We start from the raw sequence: 21,298 nt of genomic DNA, 5'->3' as shown, positions 1-21,298 counted from the left end.
AAGCCGATCAACCGTGCCGTCTACACCAACTTTCACCGTAAACACCCATCGACAACCAACCACTGACTTCCCAGGAGGTAGAGGAACGAGGTCCCAAGTCCCACTGCTCTGTAGGGCACTCATTTCATCAAGCATAGCCTGTTTCCATCCTGGATGGGCAAAGGCATCACCTGCAGTCTTTGGAACAGAAACAGACGACAAGGAAGACAGACAATAATAATAGGATGGGGAAAGACGATGATAGCTTAAAGAAACATAGTGAGGAGAAGGATTACGAGTGGAACGCATACCCTTTCGAAGTGCAATAGGAACATCAGAGTCAGGAGATGGGACCGGAGGAAACGACGAAGGACTTGGCTCTACAGATGTGTTGGTCGGCGGCAAAGCAGAACGAGGACGGCGCTGATAAACCTGCAAAGGAGGAGACGAGGCAGGAGGTGATAGAGGCGCCTCCGGAGGATAAAAGATAGTCATTGGTGCAGGTGGAGAGGGAGAAACCTCGGCCTGTGAAGCGGAAGGACCAAAAAAAGAAACCGACTCAAAGAATGTGACGTCAGCAGAGATGAAGTACCGACGAAGAGTAGGGGAATAACACTTGTACCCTTTCTGAGACCGCGGGTACCCAAGGAAGACACACTTATGAGACCGAGGAGATAGTTTGTCAATGCCGGGATCAAGAGCATGAACAAAACAAATAGAACCAAAGACCCGAGGTGGTAGAGGATGAAGGGACTGATGTGGATAAAGTACCTGATGAGGTATTTTACCCTGGAGAGTGGTTGAAGGCATGCGATTGATGAGATAACACGCAGTAAGTACGGCATCACCCCAAAACTGATGAGGGACATGAGAATGGAGAAGAAGAGTCCGAGTGGTTTCAAGGAGATGACGATTCTTGCGTTCTGCAACCCCATTCTGTTGAGGGGTATGAGGGCAAGACGTGCGATGCAGCACACCATGAGATGTCAAGAAGGTACGAAACTGAGTAGACAAATACTCGCGTGCATTATCACTTTGCAAAGTTCGAAGGGAAGTACCAAATTGAGTTTTTATTTCAAGGAAAAATGATTCAAAAATAGAAAACAACTCTGAACGATCCTTCATTAGATACAACCATGTACAACGGGAAAAATCGTCTATAAAAGTAACAAAATATCTTGACCCCATTGTAGAAGAAACACGACTCGGACCCCAAACATCAGAATGAACCAAGGAAAAGGGAGACATAGCCCGACTCTCAATACGAGGAGAAAAAGAACGACGAACATGCTTACCCAATTGACACGACGCACAAGATAAAGACTCTAAGTGAGAAAGACTAGGATGTAACTGTTTCAACTTATTAAGACCTGGATGTCCCAACTGAGCATGAATAAGAAGTGGAGATGCCGCCGCCGAACCAACAAAAGAGGGTTGTTGAAGCCGATATAGGCCATGAGATTCACATCCGAAGCCAATCATCCTCCCCGTACTCCGGTCCTGTAAGGAAACAGACGTCTTAGTAAAAGAAATGACACAATCAAGAGATCGAGTAAGTTGACTTATCGACAATAAATTAAAAGGAGCGCCGGGAACATAAAGAACATTATGAATTGAAAGAGATGAAGAAGGATGAACAATACCAATACCCTGGGATTGAGTTTGGGAACCATTGGCCATGGTGACCATTGGTAAATTATCAGAAGTAGTGAGAGAGGAAAAAAAGGATTTATTAATCGGTGGCCCCTGAATCAAGAACCCAAGGACCCGAAGAACGAGATATGCCAGCAAAGGAAGTACCAGCGTCTGCAATGGTAGCAGTGGAACCCGAAGCCTGTCGATCCTCAAACCATTTCAGAAAGTCAGTATAGGAAGGTGTTAAAGTCGAATCAGGTGTTAACTGTGAAGTGGAAGCTGAAGGAGCAACAGAACTCTGAACAATCTGAGCAGCACGAGGACGACCATGTAGACTCCAGCATTTATCAATCGTGTGTCCCGGTCGGTGGCAATGATCACACCAAGGGTGTCCTTTGCCACCTTTGCGAGGTGGAGGTCCTTTGTGTCGAGAGACCAAAGCTGACGAGTCGACAGGAACAAAAGAAGGCATTGTCAAGACTTTGGCTGGGACACGGAGAAGAGTCGCCCAGGTATTTTCCATGGTAGCTTCTGTGGGGCTGCCCAGGATCTGGTTACGGACATGAGAATAATCTGTGGGCAGACCATATAAAGCCAAAGACATAAAAAATTTCTTCCGATTTTCAAGCTCTTCAACTGGATCGGTCGCAGGTGGGAGCAGTTCATTGAAGTCACAAAGAAGGCTAGAAACTGAACCCAGATAATTTGACATTGAATCCTTAATCTGATTGGCGCTGAGGATAGTCATGAGATCTTCACAAACTTGATAGAGTCGTCGAGAGGTGTTTGTAAAGAGTTGTTGAGCTTGCGTCCAAACAGCTTTGCAGGTTTTGTGAGTACGGAAGACATTCCTAAGAGATGAATGGATGGTGGCTCGGATTATACAACACAACTGAGCGTCAACCTTCTTCCACAGAGGACGATCGACGTCTTGAATATCTTCTTCAGTTTGAGTGAGATGTGTCTCATATCCCTGTCCAATAAGCCAAAGTTCAATGTGAGATGCCCAGGAAATATAATTTTTACCATCCAACTGCTCGGAAGAAAGGGGTGCAGTAATATGGTTGGTAAAGATTGAGGTATCTGGCTTTGGGGCGCCAGATGTAGCCATGAATAGAACTGTGGACCGGACTGCGCTTGCTAATGGATGGGTCGGGGAGGAACTGGAGCACCGCTGTGACGATTTCAGACCTGTCTGTTCTCGACGAAGAGGAGAGCAAAATGGCTTCTTTGTCAATAGATAGTGACGATTTATCAATAATATTACAGGCAAAGCCTAAGCCTGAAAAAGTATAATCAACTGCAATCTCCACAATATGACAAGCAGGAAAATCTCAGTGTTGATGATGCCCTGTACAAACGGCTGCAAACTGCTCTCAATGAATTGGAAAACTCAAGAAGGGGAGCGCAGCTGTGCCCTAGCAGCGCGAGAAGAGGAAAACGCGAAGAAGGGCGTCGGGCGTCGGGCGTCTGGTGTCTGGCGTCCACGAAACAGCAGGCGGGCGTCGGGCGTCCACGAGGCGGAGCTCAGCGTCCACGAACCAGCAGGCGAAGCTCCACGCCGCGAGAGGGAGAGGTGGCGTCGGGTCGGGCGTCCACGAGGCGGAGCTCAGCGTCCACGAACCAGCAGGCGAAGCTCCACGCCGCGAGAGGGAGAGGCGGCGTCGGGTCGAGCGAACTCGCGCGGTGCGGCGCTGGAGAAGAACTCGCGCGGCGCTGGAGAAGAACACGCGCGTCGCTGGAGAAGAACCCGCGTCGCTGGAGAAGAACTTGCGTGTCGCGTGGTGCGGCGCTGGAGAACTCGCGCGGTGCGGAAGAGAAAGGCTCGGCAGAAAGAGACGGCGCGGATAGAGAAAAGAAATTAGGGTTTTAACTTGGCTCTGATACCATGTTTAAAGTAAAACCTAGAATCTCGTGTCTCTTTAACCCCCACGAGTTAGGCCTTTATATAGGAAAGTAGATATACACCAAAAGACACAAATACCCTTTTACTTATTCTAACACCTGGAATATCCAGTTCAACTTGTAAGTTATACAACAGGTTTTTAACCAGTCGAGGGTGTTGACCGCTTTGTGCTGCGAAAATTTTTTCAGTGGTATCCGTATAGAGCACATGAGCAATCTGTGCAGTAGTCAAAATATCCTCGTCATCCTCCTCTTCACTTATATGAGTGGTAGCAAGATTAGCAAAATCCCTTTGAAGATCATGTTCTAGAATAAGTTGTTCATAAAGGTTCTTATAATAGGATACTTCTTGCTTTAATCTTTCCATCTCTAATTCACACCAGGAAATGTATTTTTGTTGCTCTTGTAACAATTTATTAGGAAAGAATGATGTAGGAGCAGGGGGGTAATATAGATACCCGTTGGCCAAAGTAATATGGGCCACAAAGATTACATCCGGTAATAAGGCAATTTGGGCAATGGATTTGCACCCGCTTTTGTGTGTCACGTTGGCATCCCGTACATTTGGATGGTTGCGGAGGATAGTTGTCCCCATTTGCTATCCACTGGTGGATACATTCATATTGCTGATCCGTTATTCGAATTTGCGGTCTATAACCTCCATCAACTTGTCCTAACATAAAAATGTTTTCAGAGAGTACCAATGTTTGGATTGACCTTTGTAGGTCATTAGTCTCTTCTCCTTCAGAGATACTGTAAATAGCATCACTAAGGTTCTCTCCTTCCTGGACGGAGAGTATGTCGCAATCTTCAAGAATATCCAGTTGCTCGAACATGGCAACCCTTTTGCTGCTTCTTTTATCATTTGGACAGTCTCTTGCAAAATGGCCTTCCTGCCCACAAAGATAGCATTTGCATTTTTTATTTTTTAATAAATGCTTATGTTTTTCCACTCGGGCATGTGTGTCATGAGGCTTTCCTTTATAAGTCTTACTTTGTCGAAGGCCATATTTCTTTGCGCCAGACCCTTGATAATATCCAGGGATAGGTATTTGACTGCAAAATGAGAGATCTTTTAGAGACCTCTTAAAAGCCGCATCCTTGCATTCCTGATCTAGGAATTTATAGGCAAACAATACTCTTGGAATTACACCAATTGTCAAACCTTCGTATTTTGTATCAAAAGCTTCTTTGATTTGCTTACCCAGATCACCAGGCATTTTGAACCAGAATTTTTCAGATAATTCTGGCCCTGTATATAAGCGTTTTGTTTTTGATGCTAGGCGCATATAGTCATTCATATACTGGAGAATATTCTTCATATTGTCACATGAGAGCTTTTCTAAATCTCTGTATGCTTCATCCTGTATTACAGTTGATCCTTGTGTAGGGAAAAAGACTCTTCTCATTTGAGAAAGTATATTTTGAGTTCTTCGTCTTCCATCCACTGCCTGAATAAGAGCATCATATTCTGTTGGATACATCATACGCCACTGGACCTATACCAGTTTCTCCATTTCACCAAGTAGATTTTCCATATATTCAATTTTTTCAGCAGGATCAGTAAATCCTTGAGCGACAACATGGTTGAGAGTAATAGATTCCCATCTAGAGAAAACATCTTGAAATAATCCAGGTTGCTCTGGTATTACAAAGATTGCTCCTCTCTGTTGTTGTGCTGAAGGTAAAGTCCACATTTTAGTATTTCAGTCCCGTTGGAATTTAGGATTTCTAAATACAGGTTGTGCAGTTTGCTGTGGCTGGGAGGGACCTGTATCTTGCACTGCTGGAGGGTAACCTAGTAATCCCATAGTTGTATCAGCTGGTGGTTGATAAGGTGAAACAACAGTACTTGTTGAGTAAATTTGTTGATTAGTTTCTTCTCTTGGTATTGCATTTACTAGTCTTTGGAGTATTGGATATTCCATTTCATACCCTGTAGCTATGAGTTGAGATTGAGAAAGGTTGGAGGCAAAGGGATTAAAAATTCTTCAGGACTATCTTTGTCAACATATAAGTCCCATTTTGTAGTACCAGGTTGAGATAATTGCGCCAAGTATTGAATATAAGGAAGATCGCTATCTTCCTCAAGAATATCATCAAAAGGGTCCTTGGACCAAGGTACAGAGACTCATGGGCTTGTAGATCTTGCAAGGTCTTTAGATGTTGTTTTTGGAGAGAGAGTTTCTTCTTCTAAAAATGTGGATAGCGCATGCTTTTCTTTTGGTAATGGCTCATCCCACTTCGATTGAGCTCTAAATCTGGTGGAGCTTTAGAAATATCATAATTAACATAATAATCAAATTTTCCACTTGGCTGTCCCAAAGTGTCCCACCTTCCTGTAGTATATGGAAGACTTCTTAGAACTACTTTCTGCTGTTGATTGGGTATTGGTAGATCCAAAACCACCAGTTCCTCTAACTGTTGTAGATAACTGGGTGACTTCATAGATATTTGGATGTATAATTTATTCAAAAATGATTTGTGCTATTGCCATTCCTTGCGGGATAAAAACTTGTCAGAATGATTAAAGATTAAAACAAAGATTTCACCTCGATAATCCGAGTCAATTACTCCAGCTCCGATATCAAGCCCGAGATTCCAGGCTATGCTTGACCTAGCTGCTATTCTCCCATAGGTTCCCAGGGAATTTCCAGGCTGAGTCCTGTTGGGATAAGGGCTCATCCTCTGGGCTCTATAATGATGCTCTGATATGAAGAAAGATCAAAACCCGCTGCTCCTGATGTCTTCTCTTTTATCATTACTGCAGTCTTGGTTAATTTGTGAACTAAAATGAAGGAAAAATTATCCTTATTTGCAACTTCAGGGTATTGAGTCGGATCTTCTTCATATTCAATAGCCTTATATTTTTCTTCTAAGACTGCTAAGAGTTCATGCTCTACTTCATCTTCTTGAGTTGCTGCAGTATAATTAGTAAAACTAACCGAGATTCTTCAAGGATTCGTTGGTTGGCATTTACAGATTATATAACCGACACCGGAATTCCTATTACATTTGAACACATTTGAACATATTGAAGGCAAGGATAATTTACTTGCAGATTCTTTATCCCGACTAATTATTTGCCTTACTATTTCAGAATGGCCAGAAGCAGTTCTAAATGGTTTGGGGTTAATCCCTTAGGCTCTCCAGGAAGTTCAATAAGCACCAACACCGAAAGCAGAGGAGACTCTTTCGAAAGTACTCAACAATCTCTGCCATTGGTTGAACAATACCAGCAGATGCTCAAACGAAAATACCCTATCAACCTTGAATCTGATAATCAAAGACGCGAAAATCTGCACCAATTACAACAACAAATTGTTGTCCAAGCACAAAACACGCTTCAACAACTACATATAATACATATGTTGAAAGTAAAGGAATGCAAGTCTCTGAGTACAAAAGATAATTGGTGGCATGACTGGTTACCAGTTACAAGACAAATTGATCAACAACTGGAACAGACAGCATATCTACTTGGCGATTCGGTTCGACGAATGTCCAACTTCAAAGTCTAAAGTTTACTTTGATGATTTCCAAATTACCACCGCTTTGATGTTATATTTTGAAAATCAACACCATAATAGTGCTATTATTTGGAATACAACACTATAATGCTCCTGTTGTTTGAATGTAGTACTACAGTGGTTGGCAGTAGAGGTAAAATGGAAAACTGATGAAGATTAAGCTGATACAATTTGAAACATTCGGCGATAATGATAATGATATGATTGAGGAAGATGATGAAGATTTAGATAATTGAAGTTTGACTATGAAGATAAATTATTTTAATATTGAATGTTAGTGAATTTTATATTTACATTATTGTTTAATATTTTGTGAAATATTGGAATTTTGTTAGTGAAATATTTTATTAGAAATTTCTTATATATGTTTGAATTGTAAAAATTTATATCCAAATTGCCTTACTTCGGTAAGGCGTGCACCTTAGCTTATGCCTAACACCTCAGCCCCCACAACACTTATGCGCTTTTGGGCGCCTCATGCCTTAAATAACTATGCTTTGTAGTCATATTATAAAAAAAAGAATTTCCCTTGAAATTATTTCTGAGTGATTCTTAGTAGAAGTATTTGAAATCACAGTAGGATGAGTGTTTATGACTTTCTTCTGTGTATTGACATCATGCCATATGATATAAGATGCTTCCTATGTGTAAGTCAACTTGACTTACATTCATCCAGAATGTTTCTCTTTCGGTATGCGGTTTGTTAATTTCTTGTGCTATGGATCAATCTAAAACAATATTCACTTCTTGGGATGGTTTCTCGAGTAAGGAGCATCTAGAGATTGCGGATTTGGTGGCCAACTACAATCTACCCTATTGATACTATAAACCACTGCTTATTATGCATTAGAGACTCTCTCTTGGGAGGATTAGCTTCTTATTATTTGACATGTAGGATCAGGGATTGAGATTTGGTGCCAAGTTAGTTGAAACGGGCGAAACACTTAGTTCCGCCTATTGACCAACATCGGCACGAACTCGACACCAGTCCCGCGATAGCCGTAATGGCGTCACAAGGCCTGCGGCCGCACCGGAGGGGCATTGTGACGCTTGCGGCCGAGTAGGAATGGTGTCGCGACGCCTGCAAATGCATAGGAAGGGCGTCGCAATGCCTACAGCTGCGTCGGAGGAGCATCATGAAACCCGCAGCCACGCAGGAGGGGCGTTGCAATGCCTGCAGTCATGCAAGAAGGGCGTCGCGATCCTGCGATCACACAGGAGGGGCTGCGCGACCCCGTGGCTGCGTAGAAGGGGCTTCACGACCATCGTGGTTGCGTCGATCGATTTTTAATTAAATGTTTTTTTTTAAATTAAAAAAAATTCCAAGATGGATAAGATAACTTAAAGAGGCATAATTAAATTCTAATAAAATTATCTAATTAATTAAATAATTTATTTATTTAAAATTTAAAAATACATAATTAAAATTTCATTTATTTATTTTTTAATTATGTTATTATTTTTTAATGATCTAATTATCTCTAATTTTAATAAATAATTAAATATATTTTTTAAAATCCTAATTAAATTATCCCATTAAAATATATAAAATTTAATTTAAAATTTTAAAAAATTTGAATAAAATATTATATATTCCTAAAACTCTGCGCGGTGATCGCGATGTAGTGATGGTCTCCGCGAGTCATCGTAATCGTGATTTTTTTATTTAGTTAATTTTTTATTTTTTTAAATATCTATTTTTTATAAATAAACTATTGTTAATAACAATATTAAAAATTATCTCAAAATTTTTAAATAATTTTAAATTTCAATAAATATTTTATAAAATAATATAAAATTTTTAAAATAATTTTAAATTAAGCATAAATTTAAAATAATCTAAAAAGTTAAAAAAATATAATTCTTAAACATTTCAAATAAGTTTTTTAAAATAAAAAATTTACAAATACATTTAAAAAATAATTTAAAATTTTAAAATATTTTTATAATTATTTTTATAATTTTAAATTTAGTTTTGAATTTTAAGAATCACTTATTAAAATATTTTTATAAAAATTTAATAGGCATTATCTTATGAGAAAATATTAAAATATAAATTCAATATATCAAAATATAAAATGTTTTTAATAATCAAATATTAATATACATATATATTTATATTTAAAAAATACCAAACTATATTGGCACGGATACACGATACTGAAATCGTATTGTTCCGGTCCAAGGCCGAAACCTTGGTACGGGTTGAGATTTTAAACCTTGTATAGGACACCTTTCTCCATGCAAGGATTGAGTTTCTAAATGCTGTGTCACAATCTGTGTAGATAACAGAACTCAGTCATTGATTTATTCAGCTTAGTCATTTAAGCTTATAAAGCTTTTTTATTAGCTTATAACTCACTATATAAGACTAAATTAGGATGTCGTATACTAATTTATTACTTTTGTTTTTATAATTTTTGAGTTGGTCGAAATAATAGGATGAAGCTGATTGTATGCTCAAAGATAATTCCTTGTTGGCATTGTTGTTGATACTTGATAATGAATCAAAGTAGTGTGAGGGGAGTTTCTTGTTCTCAGTTCTCAAGAGAGGTAATACAATTAGTGAAAAAAACACTTCGGTTCATGTAAAAATATTGCACTTGATTGTCATTACCATAGTTGTCAAAAGTGTGCCCTTCGCTCACTTAAGCGCGAGGCGCAAGCCTCCCGCTTCTGAGAACTCGGAAGGAAGCGCAAGAGGTCCAAGAAGCGTGTTCAGAACTTTCCTCTTCTGTTCATTTTCTTTTTTGTTTTTTTATGAGTTTAAAGTCCTAGGCCTCTTTATTTTTGTCTGCTTTAAACCGCTGTTGCCTCTTCGTCTGTCTCACGCCGCTTGTGCTTCTTCGATCGCCTTTTCGAGGTAAGTCTCTATTAATTTCCGTTTATCCGATTTTTCTAATGTCTTTGGCATCCAGTTAGTATCTCGTGATGCTTCTAGCGGCTCGGGATGCGTCGTGCTATCACGGGACACGTCCAGTGACGCCTCTGGCGGTGCTCCGACCGTGCCCGAAGCGTCCTGCTATGCCTCCGGTGCCGCTGGGGCGTCGCGGTTACGGAACTGCACATGTTTTTTAAAGCATTTAAGAAATCAAACAACTCCTAACTTAAATGAGATATTTCAAATAGGTTTTTATAAAACCTAATTAAATTATCCCAACAAAATATATAAAAATATATTTTAAAAAAAAATTCTAATAAATTTTATTAATTAATATAAATCAGATTTAAAATTTATAAAAAAAATATTTTAAATATAAAAAATCTGATTAATTCATATAAATCAGGTTTTAATATATAAAAAATATATTTAAATAAAAAATTAAATTTTTTATTAATTCAAATAAAATAGTAAATCAGATTTAAAATTTATTTTTTAAAAAAATAAATTTAATTAATTAATTAATTCATATAAATCAGATTTATATTCTATAATTAATTTTTTCCTTCTTTATATTTTTTGATTGATTGATTATTATTGATTTCAACGGTCTTGATTCTTAATCTTAACCATGTCAATACAACGATTCCATCAATTCGAAAGGATATTGCTTGGAATTATGCAACATGTTCGGATCCTAAAAATCCAAATATTATCAGTTGTATTTTTTTGTGGTGAAACAACAAATGACGGAACTTATCGACACAAGTTACATTTAATTGGGGGCAATAGAAATATGAAAGCTTATCCGAAATGTCCCAAGCATGTTAAAGAAAAAATTAGAGAGTTCATGTAAAAAAAAGAGAGTAATTTGAAAAATCAAATAGATGAAATTCCTCATTCTGATGATATTGATGATTTGGAAGAACATGAAGATGATCATCAAACTAAAGTAAAAAGGAAACAACCAATATCCAATCCAAGCATCCATCATACGGTCCAAGGTAAAAAGTGTAAACAAACTGGACCTATTAATCTTTATTTTATGAAAAATGTCGATAAAATTGTCAAATAAAGATGTGGAAAAAAAACAAAGGACAATTTGATGAAAATAAAAAGAAGTTAAGAGATTATTGTAATTGAGAAATTTGCAAGATGGATGTATGATGCTGGAATTCCTTTCAATGCTGTTAAATATGATTCTTTTGAGCCTTGTATTGAAGCTATCGGACAATTTGGATTGGGGATGAAACCTCCATCATATCATGAAGTGAGGGTTAAGTATTTGAAGGAGTTGACAAATATGATCCGCTTCTCAAATCCCATGAAGAAGATCGTGCTAAGTTTGGGTGCACCATCATGATGGATGGATAAAAAGGGTAGGACTCTTATAAAGTTTTTGGTGAATGGTCCCAAAGGAAGTGTATTTATTGAATTAGTTGATGCTTCAGTCTATTCTCATACAGTTGACAAGATGTTTGAGTTACTTTCTAAATTTGTGTATCGTATTGGAGAAAAGTTCAGATTGTAACAGATAATACAAGCTGTAATGCTAGTGCAGTTAATATTTTAAATTTTTGTTACTTTCAATTAATAATTGGAACATATTTTATTTTTTTGACTAAATTTATTTATTTTTTCAAGTCGTCTTTTGGAAAGCTGATTTCTACACTTGTACTCCCTGTGTATCTCATTGTTTAGATTTGTTGCTTGAGGATATATTCAAAATTCCTCATTTCAAAAAATTGCATGAACGTACGTTGATGGTGAATGGTTATATTTACAATAGACCACAAGTATTGAGCATGATGAGAGAGTTCACTAGACAAAGAGATATGGTAATAACTGCAACGACATGTTTTGCAACCGTTTTTTTTTTACTTTAAAGCAATTTCATGTACAACAAGCAAATTTGAAAAACATGTTTACATCTAAAAAGTGGGCAAATAGTTGATTTTCTAAAGAGGTTGTACGAAAATATGTAGAAGTGATATTGATGCCTTCTTTTTGGAAAAAATATAGTTTTTTATTAAAAGTTGGGAGCCTATTGGTGAAAGTATTGCAGTTGGTAGATGGTGAAAAAAAGTCTCCTATGGGTTATATTTATGAGTCAATGGACAGGATCAAAGAAGCTATTGCTGTGTAATTTAACAATAATGAAGAGAAATATTGTAGCGTTTTTGAATTCATTGACAAAAGATGGAACACTCAACTCCACCGACCTTTGCATGCAACCGGATATTTCTTGAATCCGGAGTGTTTTTACTTAAACCCTGACATAGAAAATAACAAAGAAGTGATGGAGGGTTTGTATAAGTGCATATCTAGATTGGTGATACATGAGGATTTACAAGTTAAGATCACGAATCAATTGGAAAAATACAAGAAAGCAGGACCTTTTGGTTTGCTAATGGCTATCCGACAATGAACTTTAAAATCACCAGGTAAATTTGTAAATAATATATCGTGCAATATCAATATTTGATGGTAATAAAGTTAGTCTTATAATTTATATGTTTTTGTATTTGAAGTTGATTGGTGGTCTTCTTATGGTGCATTAACACTTGAATTAAAAACATTTGTAATGAAGATTTTAAACCTCAAATGCTCTTCTGCAGGCTGTGAACATAATTGGAGTGTTTTTGAACATGTAAGTTGGAGTTTTTTAAATACATATTAAAATTTATATTGTCGACTTAACCTTTTACTTTTTATTTTTTTTATATACATTTTAAGAAAAGAAATAGGTTGCCTCAACAACAATTGAATGATTTAGTATATATAAAAACAAAGCTTTGAGGCGAAGATATGACATGCGAAATGTGATTGATCTTATTACTTTGTCAGAGATAGATGATAGTAATAAATGGTTGTTAGAAAGAATGGATGACAGTGATAAAGACAATGATAATGGTTTTGTCTATGAAGGTGAAGATTTGTGTTGGAGTGATGTAGCACGAGTATCTGGGGTTGGTGAAAGTGCATATGACTTTTGATCTCGAAATGCATCTTTTTCAAAAGGAGCATCATCATTTGCTTTATCAAAGAAAGTAATTTTTAGTTCAAACTAATCTTGTAGATGAAGAAGAGATTAACCTTAATGATGAAACTGAAGAAGATACCGATGAATACAAATCAAGCGATGGAGCTGATGACGTAGATTTGGACAATAAAGATGAAGAAGATGATTATTTTGATATTTGATATTTCACCTATCACATTTTCAAAGACTTTTGATTTATTTTTATTTTTTTGAATAATCTACAACTCCATCAATGAATATTTTATTTATGATTATTTGTATTTTCAAAGACATTTTCGAATACTTTTAATAGATGTAATAGTCCTTTTGTTTATTATGTTTTTTTTCCGTAAAGTCCGCGCTTCGCCTTGCGCTTTAGCCTGAAGACCCTTGAGCGCTTTTTTGCGCCTTGCGCTTTTGACAACCATGGTCATTACTCATATAAACCATTATGTATCCATGTGGGACGCGTGTTTTTTTACTTTTTTTTGGGTTCAAATTTAGCATTTTTTCCCTTATTCTTTAAAGTGATGTTATAATTAGGTTGATTAAACTGTTGATGAAGATGAGAAATAGTTCTAGGTTGCCCTAGTTTTAATGAATTGGCAGTAACTCTCCATTTGCGTGGCAGAGGAAGTGGTGAAAGAGAACAAGAAGTTTGATGCTGTGATTTCTCTGGAGGTATATTTCTACTGGAAGAGGTTATTTGAGTATGTTCTTGAGCTATACAATCTTCATTAAATAAAGTGACATTTCAGCATTAGCCTAAACTTATCCCTTTTACTGTAAATCTGGCCACAAGATTATTTATAATTCAGTTTGCACCACATCTTGTTCCATTTCTCTAGTGCAATTAATCTCTTGTTTAGCTTTGACATATCCTTTGTTAAACATTTCAGTTTTTTAGGTGTCTAAAAATATTATCAAAAGCTAATTTGCAAATCAGTTTGCAGCATCTTCTGTGTCATTTTTACATGGACTTAGCTCATTTGCAAATTAGCTTCCTTTGTGAATATCACAAATTATTACAATTAGCTTTGGGACACCTTAAGTTGAACTGTTAAACTTCTAGATCTTGAAAAATAATTTTTTTTGTCCCTTAAATCTGTTGCAAGTTGATTTTGCAATTTACTTTGTGACCTCTATTATACCATTCAATCCTATTTTCATAGGACAAGCTCTGGGACACTGCAAGCTTATTTTCAAGCGTCTAAAAATGTATATTTTAGCCTTGAATCTTGCAATGTCAGCTTGTTCCCAACTGTCTAAAAATGTATATTTTAGTCTTCATCTTGCAGTACTTTCTATGTCATCTTATTTTCAAGTGTCTAAAAATGTATATTTTAGTCTTGAATCTTGCAATATTTTCTGTCATCATAATCCATTTTTTGCACTTACACCCTAAAAATTTCAATCATTTAAGTGTAAAAAAAAATGTAATTTTAAAACCTAAATCATGCGCAAGGTCTTTTGAAGGGAAAAATCATAGTTATGGGTGTTATGAGAAAAATAAGATTTTGAGTGTCTTTGAAAATTTTAGGAGCGCATTTTGTTAAATGAGATAAATTGGTAAAATGATCATTTCTGATAAAATGATTGTTTTCTGGTAAAATTTTGAAGATGCTTTTTGGTACAATAATCTCTCTCTGATACTTCATGGAAGAAATAAGAGAAGCTTACAGGGCATTGCAACTTTGACAAATTTGATTCAAACACATGGTTTTCATTTCAGGTAATCGAGCACGTTGCAGATCCCGCCGACTTCTGCAAATCCCTAGCAGCACTGACAGTTCCAAAAGGAGCCACTATTATCTCTACCATCAACCGTTCTATGAGATCTTATGCCACAGCAATTATTGCTGCAGAATACCTTCTTAACTGGGTACGACATTCCTTGCTTTTTTTTTTGATCCTGATACTTTATATACTTGAAGAGGAGCCTTGGCGCAACGGTAAAAGTTGTTACCATGTGATCAAAAGATTACGGGTTCGAATCTTGGAAACAGTCTATTGCAAAAAGTAAGATAAAACTGCGTACAATGAATCCTTCTCCGAGATCCCACATGATGGGAGTTTCGTGCACCGGACTGTCTTTTTTTTTTATACTTTATATACTTGTTATTGTTTTGATTGTCTAATTCACAACTCGTGCTAATTTGAGGTTTTGCAGGCTGACAGTTAAATGTTTCTTCGTTTTTAACTATTACTTCTTACTTTTTTATTTTACAGCTACCGAAAGGCACTCACCATTGGTCTAGGTTTTTGACTCCGGAGGAACTCGTCTTGATTTTGGAAAGAGCTGGAGTTTCTGTAACTTCTAAATCAGATTCCTCAACTATTTTTTTACTTGCTTTCTTTCAGTGCCGTTGTAAACCCAAGGTTTATTGAACTCGTGGTCAGGTACAAGAAATGGCTGGTTTCGTCTACAATCCGTTGACGGGGGATTGGACGCTCTCAGATGATACGAGTGTGAACTTCATTGCATTCGGCACCAAGAGAAATGAGTGAAATCTTGTTGATTTGGACAGTTCAACCTTGGTCCGGAGCTGAAGAGTTTGTCATTTTCCAGGTAATTTTCATTTGGACGGATATATAGCCCAAGCTTTCAAGTCTTTACATTTTAGACGAAGGTAGATTTCGAATAAGACGTTAACAACAAACTCTTAAGCATCCTCAAGAATCAAGATAGCGATATCTTATTTGTCTTTGTGACCATGAATGCTTAAATTGTTTATTCATTTTGTATAAAGATTAGATGTTGAATTTTTCAATGACAATTATAAAAGAAATTGTTGTTTAAAATCCAAAAGATAGTTGCTTTCATCAAGGTGTGTTCTGTTTACGTACATAAGAATTCTACGTGAGTGCATGATGCAGTCTAGAACCGTATATGACAATTAATATTGCAGCAAAAGGCGAAGCCCTCGCCCCCAGGGCCCCCACCGACCGGACCCACGGTCATCGTGAGGGAGGTAAATCGTAGCACCCGAGCTAGTATGGGACGGACCGGGTGGGATACAGGGATAGGGGATTTATTCCCCTGCTGTCACTGAGTTTCGACCCGGCGGCCTCATTGCAGCAACTCCCATCCCATACCGTCTCGGATGACCCACGGGGTCGTATATGACAATTAATATGATATGATCCAAAGTGGTAAAGATATTGTAGAAAATAAAAATAAGTATACTTTTTAATGGCAAAAAATAAACGAATGTTGCTAATTATTTACATCATTAAAAGAGCATTCTTCTTTCAAAATTTATCAAAATAACACTGTTCTAATGGTGTGAGTAACTTTGACCGATGTTGCAGCTCCTCAGACTGAGCAGCTTGGGTCGAAGTAGCTCACTAAAGTTGTTTTTGATGATACGGATAAACAAAGGAATGTTCTTTTGATTTTGTCAATTTTAATTATTGGTATAAAATAATATATTAAAAACTAAAACTAAAAATATTGTCTGATATATATATTTTTTTTATCAAAATTGATATTCAATCCAAGTTTAAATCTTAAAATCTAGAAGACATGAAAATTAAATAAAACCCCAATAAAAGTTGACTGTTGGACTGATTTCTACCAAATCAAGCTTCTCCAATTTGATCTCTTTCGGAGATGAGGCTTGAGTTTCTTGAAACCTCACAAGTCACACCCAATAGGCCAATATAGATGCAAAATTCCCATAACCATACAAAAATTCCTTAAAATGTATAGGAGAATTTCTTAACTATAATTAAATTCTAATATATGATGATACAACACTTATTGTTCTTTGTGACAACCATTCTATGTTCTCGTCCCATATCTTCTTCATTACCTGATACACTTTGTTCCATACAAGAAGTCCTTTGTTTGTGTAGAGGTATTTCTATCTTATCTCTGACTACTCCCAACCTATACCTGTAATCTTCATCCATGTGTGTATCTACAATGACACTAAACCTGTTCAAGAAACAACTGAAACATTATTTTCTGTTTCATAAAAGCGAGAACACAATTAAGAATTACCCTTATTACTCCAATGTATTTTCCCTTAGGGGTTGGGTCATCTCCTTCTGGTGATTGTCAAGAGGCATGTACTGCGACATGATAGCCATGATCTCAGAATCCATGTAAGACTGCAGAGATAATGTATCAGTAATGTGTTATGAATCCTCATCCTGCTGGAGTTCTCTAGTCAAGCTAGTTTAATGGCCAACTGAGCAATATAAACTTACCCTGAATCTGTATTTGTAGAAAATATAGGCCCCTACTGCAGCAGAAACAACAAGTGCGAGAGCAATGAATGATAGAGACCATCCAAATTTTGATTCACTTCTAGCTGCATTCTCGCAAAAGGATTAAACTGAGTCTTATGAGATAACATGGAGGTATGTTGTTTTTAAACTAGGTTAACCCTAGCAAATAGCTCAAGGTACCTAAGTTAAGTGGAACTATAGTTGGATTTTAGTGCCTTCAATGGTTTTGGAAAACTGAAGAGGAAAACCAAAAAAAAAAAGGGTTTGGAACCGCATTACATTGTTCATCATCTAAACATTCATCTTACCTATGCATGTGTCCTGAGAGTTGATGTACAAAAGGTTGCCTTGGCACTTGCAGTCGTATCCACCCCAAGTATTCCTGCAAGAGCACTCGGGGCAGTTGCATGCAAGCTTCTCCTTGCATTCATCCACATCTGATACATGAAAGCAAGATATGCAGTGAAATTCACAACGCAAATATAAATCAAAAGATAAAACAGTTTTGATTATATGATGAGTTGTAAGAAGTACCTTCACAGACGGATCCATTGCCGCGAAATCCACTTGGACACTTGCAACTATTCAAATCTCTATCCTGCATTGATAAAGAGGAAGCAAGATGGAGCTATGGAAGGGAAGTGGAAATGTAAATGACATGAATTGGTTTGATGCAACTGCACAAAGTTATTTGAAAATTGACCAACTTGGCAAGCAGAGAATGTTCGTCCATCCTTCGTGCCTGACCAGCAACCTCCGCTGTCAATTGCACATCTCCCTGGACCCACAGCTGCAAACCAAGGGGACTCAGGAACTCATAACAATAGGAGTTGAGAGAAACTACTGGCTTAAAACAAATTAACCAGAACTTTGATGCATCTTAGCTAAAAGCCGAACCTATAATTAGGAGTTATCGTGAGAGGAAAGGTTGAGTACCTGTGCAAGAGTTATAACCATCCCCGCTTAACTGAACATTGTTTACTACAGGGCATTCGCAGATCCTTCCTCTGAAAGTATCCTGGATAAGAACAATATGTTGTTGTCTCTTGAGAATCTCTCTTTTGTAGAAATTTAATGACAATATAAGGAAGAACATATAGATCTAGCATAGACTAAGAAAACATTACTTTGCAAGCAGTAATGTTCAGCTGCAGATCATACCAACAACCACCATTGGATTCTAGGCACTCATTTGTCTCAATATCTGGAAAAAATTGAAAGATATCAATAACATTTACTTGTAAGTGTTCATTATTGATGCAGAAAAGCTATGAAAACCTGGATTTAAGCAAACAGGAGGCTCAGTTGACTCCTCAAATCCTGCACAAATTGCCTTCAACACTGCTGTTCTCTCTAGCTTTCCTGAAGTTAAATTGAACTTGTACACTTTGAACAAAATTAATAAAGCAAAAGCTTTTTGATGCAAGAGAACAACATGAAGTTGAGTAAAGACCTCGATATTGGACGTCGTTAATAACCAAGGTAGGCAGGATAGCAACATCTCCACGAGATCCATGACCAAGCTGTAATTGTAAAGGAATTGACTCCACAGAAATTTGTACATGGAAACCAAAAAAAAAAAACCTTCATTATACCCTGAGTTCTTGCTCCCTCTTTAGAACTTCATTCTCGACATCATCTTCAGTATTCCCCATACATTTTAAAACATTGTCCAACGACAAACCTGATGCAGTAAGCTCAAATTTGTGAAAGAAATGGAAGGAAGAAGCAATTTGTTATAGAATTGCAGAGTCCAGAAACTCACCAAGAGAGGTGACAACTCGCTCTGCGCAGTGCTTGGTGTACCTCTTCTCCTTCATCGAACACCTGATGCTGAAATCGGTCACGTAATCCCACCAGACCCACGGTCGGCCGGTCTCGTTGGCCACTCGGTGCACGCAGATCTGGCGCAGGTTCTCCACCAAGATGTCCTTCCCGGTGTACCCGGCCCAAATGTTCCTCTCCGGATCGGGGGAACAGTACCTGCCGTGGTTGATGCACTGCGCCTGGCACTGCAGGCTCTGCCGCAGAGGCTCTGGGCAGTACCAGGTGATGTAGTGGGGCGTGAACCGGGCGAACCCTCCCTTCTCCAGCAGCTGCGCGTTGCCCCTGAAGTTCCTCACGAACTCTATCTGCTCGTCGCACCGCTCGCCGCACTCGTCGTTGCTGTTGGTCCAGAACTCGTACTCGACTCGCCTGTCCGGGTTGGGCACCGACTCGGTCCAGTCCATCTTGATTACGACCTCCTCGTCGCCCCCCTTCGCCACCGCCGCCTTGAGTTCGTCGCCGAACTCCTTGGTGACGAGCGTGGAGGGGATGTTGATCTTCTCGATGAACTCGTTGTTGTTTCGGTCAATAATGTCTTGGAGCTTGAATCCAGGGGCGTCCATGGTTAACAGAGGCTCGTCGACGTTGTCTGCGACGATCACCGCCGCCGCGCCGGCTTGCTGGCCGTTGTACGCCTTCAAGGCGAAATAGCATCCTGCATCAAACTAGGTTAAAGAAGATTCGAGGCTTAATCGTAGAACAGAGGAAGCGACGTATCGGGAGCTCACTTCCTCGATCGACGAGCAGAATCACTGGCCGCTTCGATTTGGACCGGAAGCGAACGCCGTCGAAGGCAGCACACGCGGTGTGGCCTTTCTCAGGGTAGACCACGACGCCGGTCAACGATCCGCCGTAGTTGGGCACGCCGAAGTTGGCCATCGCCGCTTCATAGCGGCCCTTGATGGACTTGGGCGAGATGACGCTGATATTCTGCTTCTCCACTATGAGCCGACCGGAGGCAAACTCGATCACCGCCGCTGACAGGAAGAAGACGGCGATCAAAGGAGGCAGCGATTGAGTTGTCGCCATGGTCCCGTTCTTCCTCTGCCGTGGAACCAGAGCCAGAAGCTCTCTCTATCTGGAGAAAATCAGTTTTACCAAAAAGTACAACTAAATATTGTTTTTTAATGCATCTCTAGGCGTTTGGTCAACACCGGAGACAAAAATAAAAATAAAAATAAAAATAAAAAAATAAATAACTTATTTAAAAATTGATAAGTAGAGTCGTAGAGAGATTTTTTCGTAGGGTCGCCACATTATGCACAAATCTCCCCAATATTGTATTATTTAAAATGAAAAGATGATTTCTAAAGGAATTGAAAGGTCCTACAAAATTATAGTCGGAAATCAATTAATGCTAACTAAAGGGGGCAATTTGTAAATTCGAGGTGTTAATTTTCCATATATTTGACTTGACTAGGAGGACTTTGAATATTGCGTAAACGATGGATTAATTTGACCATTCCAACCATAAAAATAAGGTTTGAGACCAGAAGGTGACAGTTTACTGAGGAAAATAATTCCTCACACCATGTAGTACTTAAGCAGTTGATTGTAAATTGATGTGGTGACTTATCTCCTATTATATAATTTAGAAACGAGAGTTATTTGGGATGGCTATAATCATTTTTATTAAAATAAAATAAGATTTGTTATAATAGGACTGATATCAATTTTGGATGGGTGAATGTTTTTAGAAAAAAAATTTCTCCTACTCCTTAGCTACCACTAAAAATTAATCTCGTAATATATCTCTTTTCATATAATTCGGAATAGGCTATGAGAAACATTTAAGATAAATATAATCATATTTTATTATAGTAAAAGTTAGAATAGTCTCGGGTGGTGTTAAGTATCTAAAAATTGAATCTCAACTTTTTAACAAAGGAATGAATGAATTTTTTTAATAGACTAATTGATTTAAGAATATTGAGTTGATGTATCATCGCTATGAGCATTTTTTAATTTATTTTGATAGGCGTAAAACTCGAGCTCGGTTCAATTATAAACGAGTCAAACTTAAATATTTAAGTGTTCGATTCGACTCAACTCAATTACACCCCTACCTAAAAGTGACATGATGGATCACAACTTTCGCTTAAGAACCAAAGTCATGAGGCACCTCATCTTCATCCCACCAACAACATCAAAATACACCTCATTCCACTACAAAAATTTCCAGGATTACCGACGGGCTTACCGACGGATAACAATTTCCGTCGATAATGTCCGAAAACCACCGACAGAAGATACTATTCCGTCGGTAATTTCTACAATACCGAC

General features: G+C 37.9%; 2 protein-coding genes and 1 long non-coding RNA gene across 3 annotated transcripts in view; 2 read left to right on the top strand and 1 right to left on the bottom strand.

Annotated features, from left to right (window-relative positions):
* The window catches only part of LOC122019877 (ubiquinone biosynthesis O-methyltransferase, mitochondrial-like), a 38,312-nt gene extending 22,558 nt beyond the window's left edge, over positions 1–15,754 (top strand). The window contains exons 6-9 of the mRNA XM_042577464.1: positions 13,584–13,633; positions 14,685–14,834; positions 15,182–15,262; positions 15,353–15,754. Coding sequence (XP_042433398.1) covers positions 13,584–13,633; positions 14,685–14,834; positions 15,182–15,262; positions 15,353–15,460 — 389 coding nt within the window. The 3' untranslated portion in view covers positions 15,461–15,754. The remainder of the gene's footprint in view (positions 1–13,583; positions 13,634–14,684; positions 14,835–15,181; positions 15,263–15,352) is intronic.
* LOC122019878 lies at positions 2,404–6,668 on the top strand. The gene is made up of 3 exons (XR_006122064.1): positions 2,404–5,203; positions 5,270–5,356; positions 6,620–6,668. It is a non-coding gene; the product is annotated as an uncharacterized LOC122019878 (long non-coding RNA).
* Positions 15,755–16,596: 842 nt separating the features above from the next.
* LOC122020120 (vacuolar-sorting receptor 6-like) lies at positions 16,597–20,111 on the bottom strand. The gene is made up of 13 exons (XM_042577883.1): positions 19,744–20,111; positions 18,954–19,670; positions 18,784–18,872; positions 18,642–18,711; positions 18,467–18,550; positions 18,316–18,392; positions 18,125–18,206; positions 17,896–17,978; positions 17,723–17,786; positions 17,497–17,625; positions 17,168–17,271; positions 16,959–17,068; positions 16,597–16,892 (listed from the first exon to the last, which is right to left on the bottom strand). The coding sequence occupies exons 1-12, from the start codon at positions 20,042–20,044 to the stop codon at positions 16,964–16,966; spliced, it is 1,905 nt and encodes a 634-aa protein (XP_042433817.1). The 5' UTR covers positions 20,045–20,111; the 3' UTR covers positions 16,597–16,892; positions 16,959–16,963.
* Positions 20,112–21,298: the final 1,187 nt, after the last annotated feature.

Source organism: Zingiber officinale, chromosome 9A (assembly GCF_018446385.1).
Source record: "Zingiber officinale cultivar Zhangliang chromosome 9A, Zo_v1.1, whole genome shotgun sequence".
In the NCBI taxonomy this organism is placed as follows: Eukaryota; Viridiplantae; Streptophyta; class Magnoliopsida; order Zingiberales; family Zingiberaceae; genus Zingiber; species Zingiber officinale.
Note: the sequence above shows the minus strand (reverse complement) of the source record. Positions and strands in the feature narration are given on the sequence as shown.

Bases quoted from the DNA above. Each gene is read 5' to 3' on its own strand.
- LOC122020120 (XM_042577883.1), bottom strand. From the start codon at position 20,044: ATGGCGACAACTCAATCGCTGCCTCCTTTGATCGCCGTCTTCTTCCTG. The intron at 18,873-18,953 runs GTGAGTTTCTGG...TTACTGCATCAG, and splicing joins GCGAGTTGTCACCTCTCTTG to GTTTGTCGTTGGACAATGTT. The intron at 17,979-18,124 runs GTACTCAACCTT...CTTGGTTTGCAG, and splicing joins TGGTTATAACTCTTGCACAG to CTGTGGGTCCAGGGAGATGT.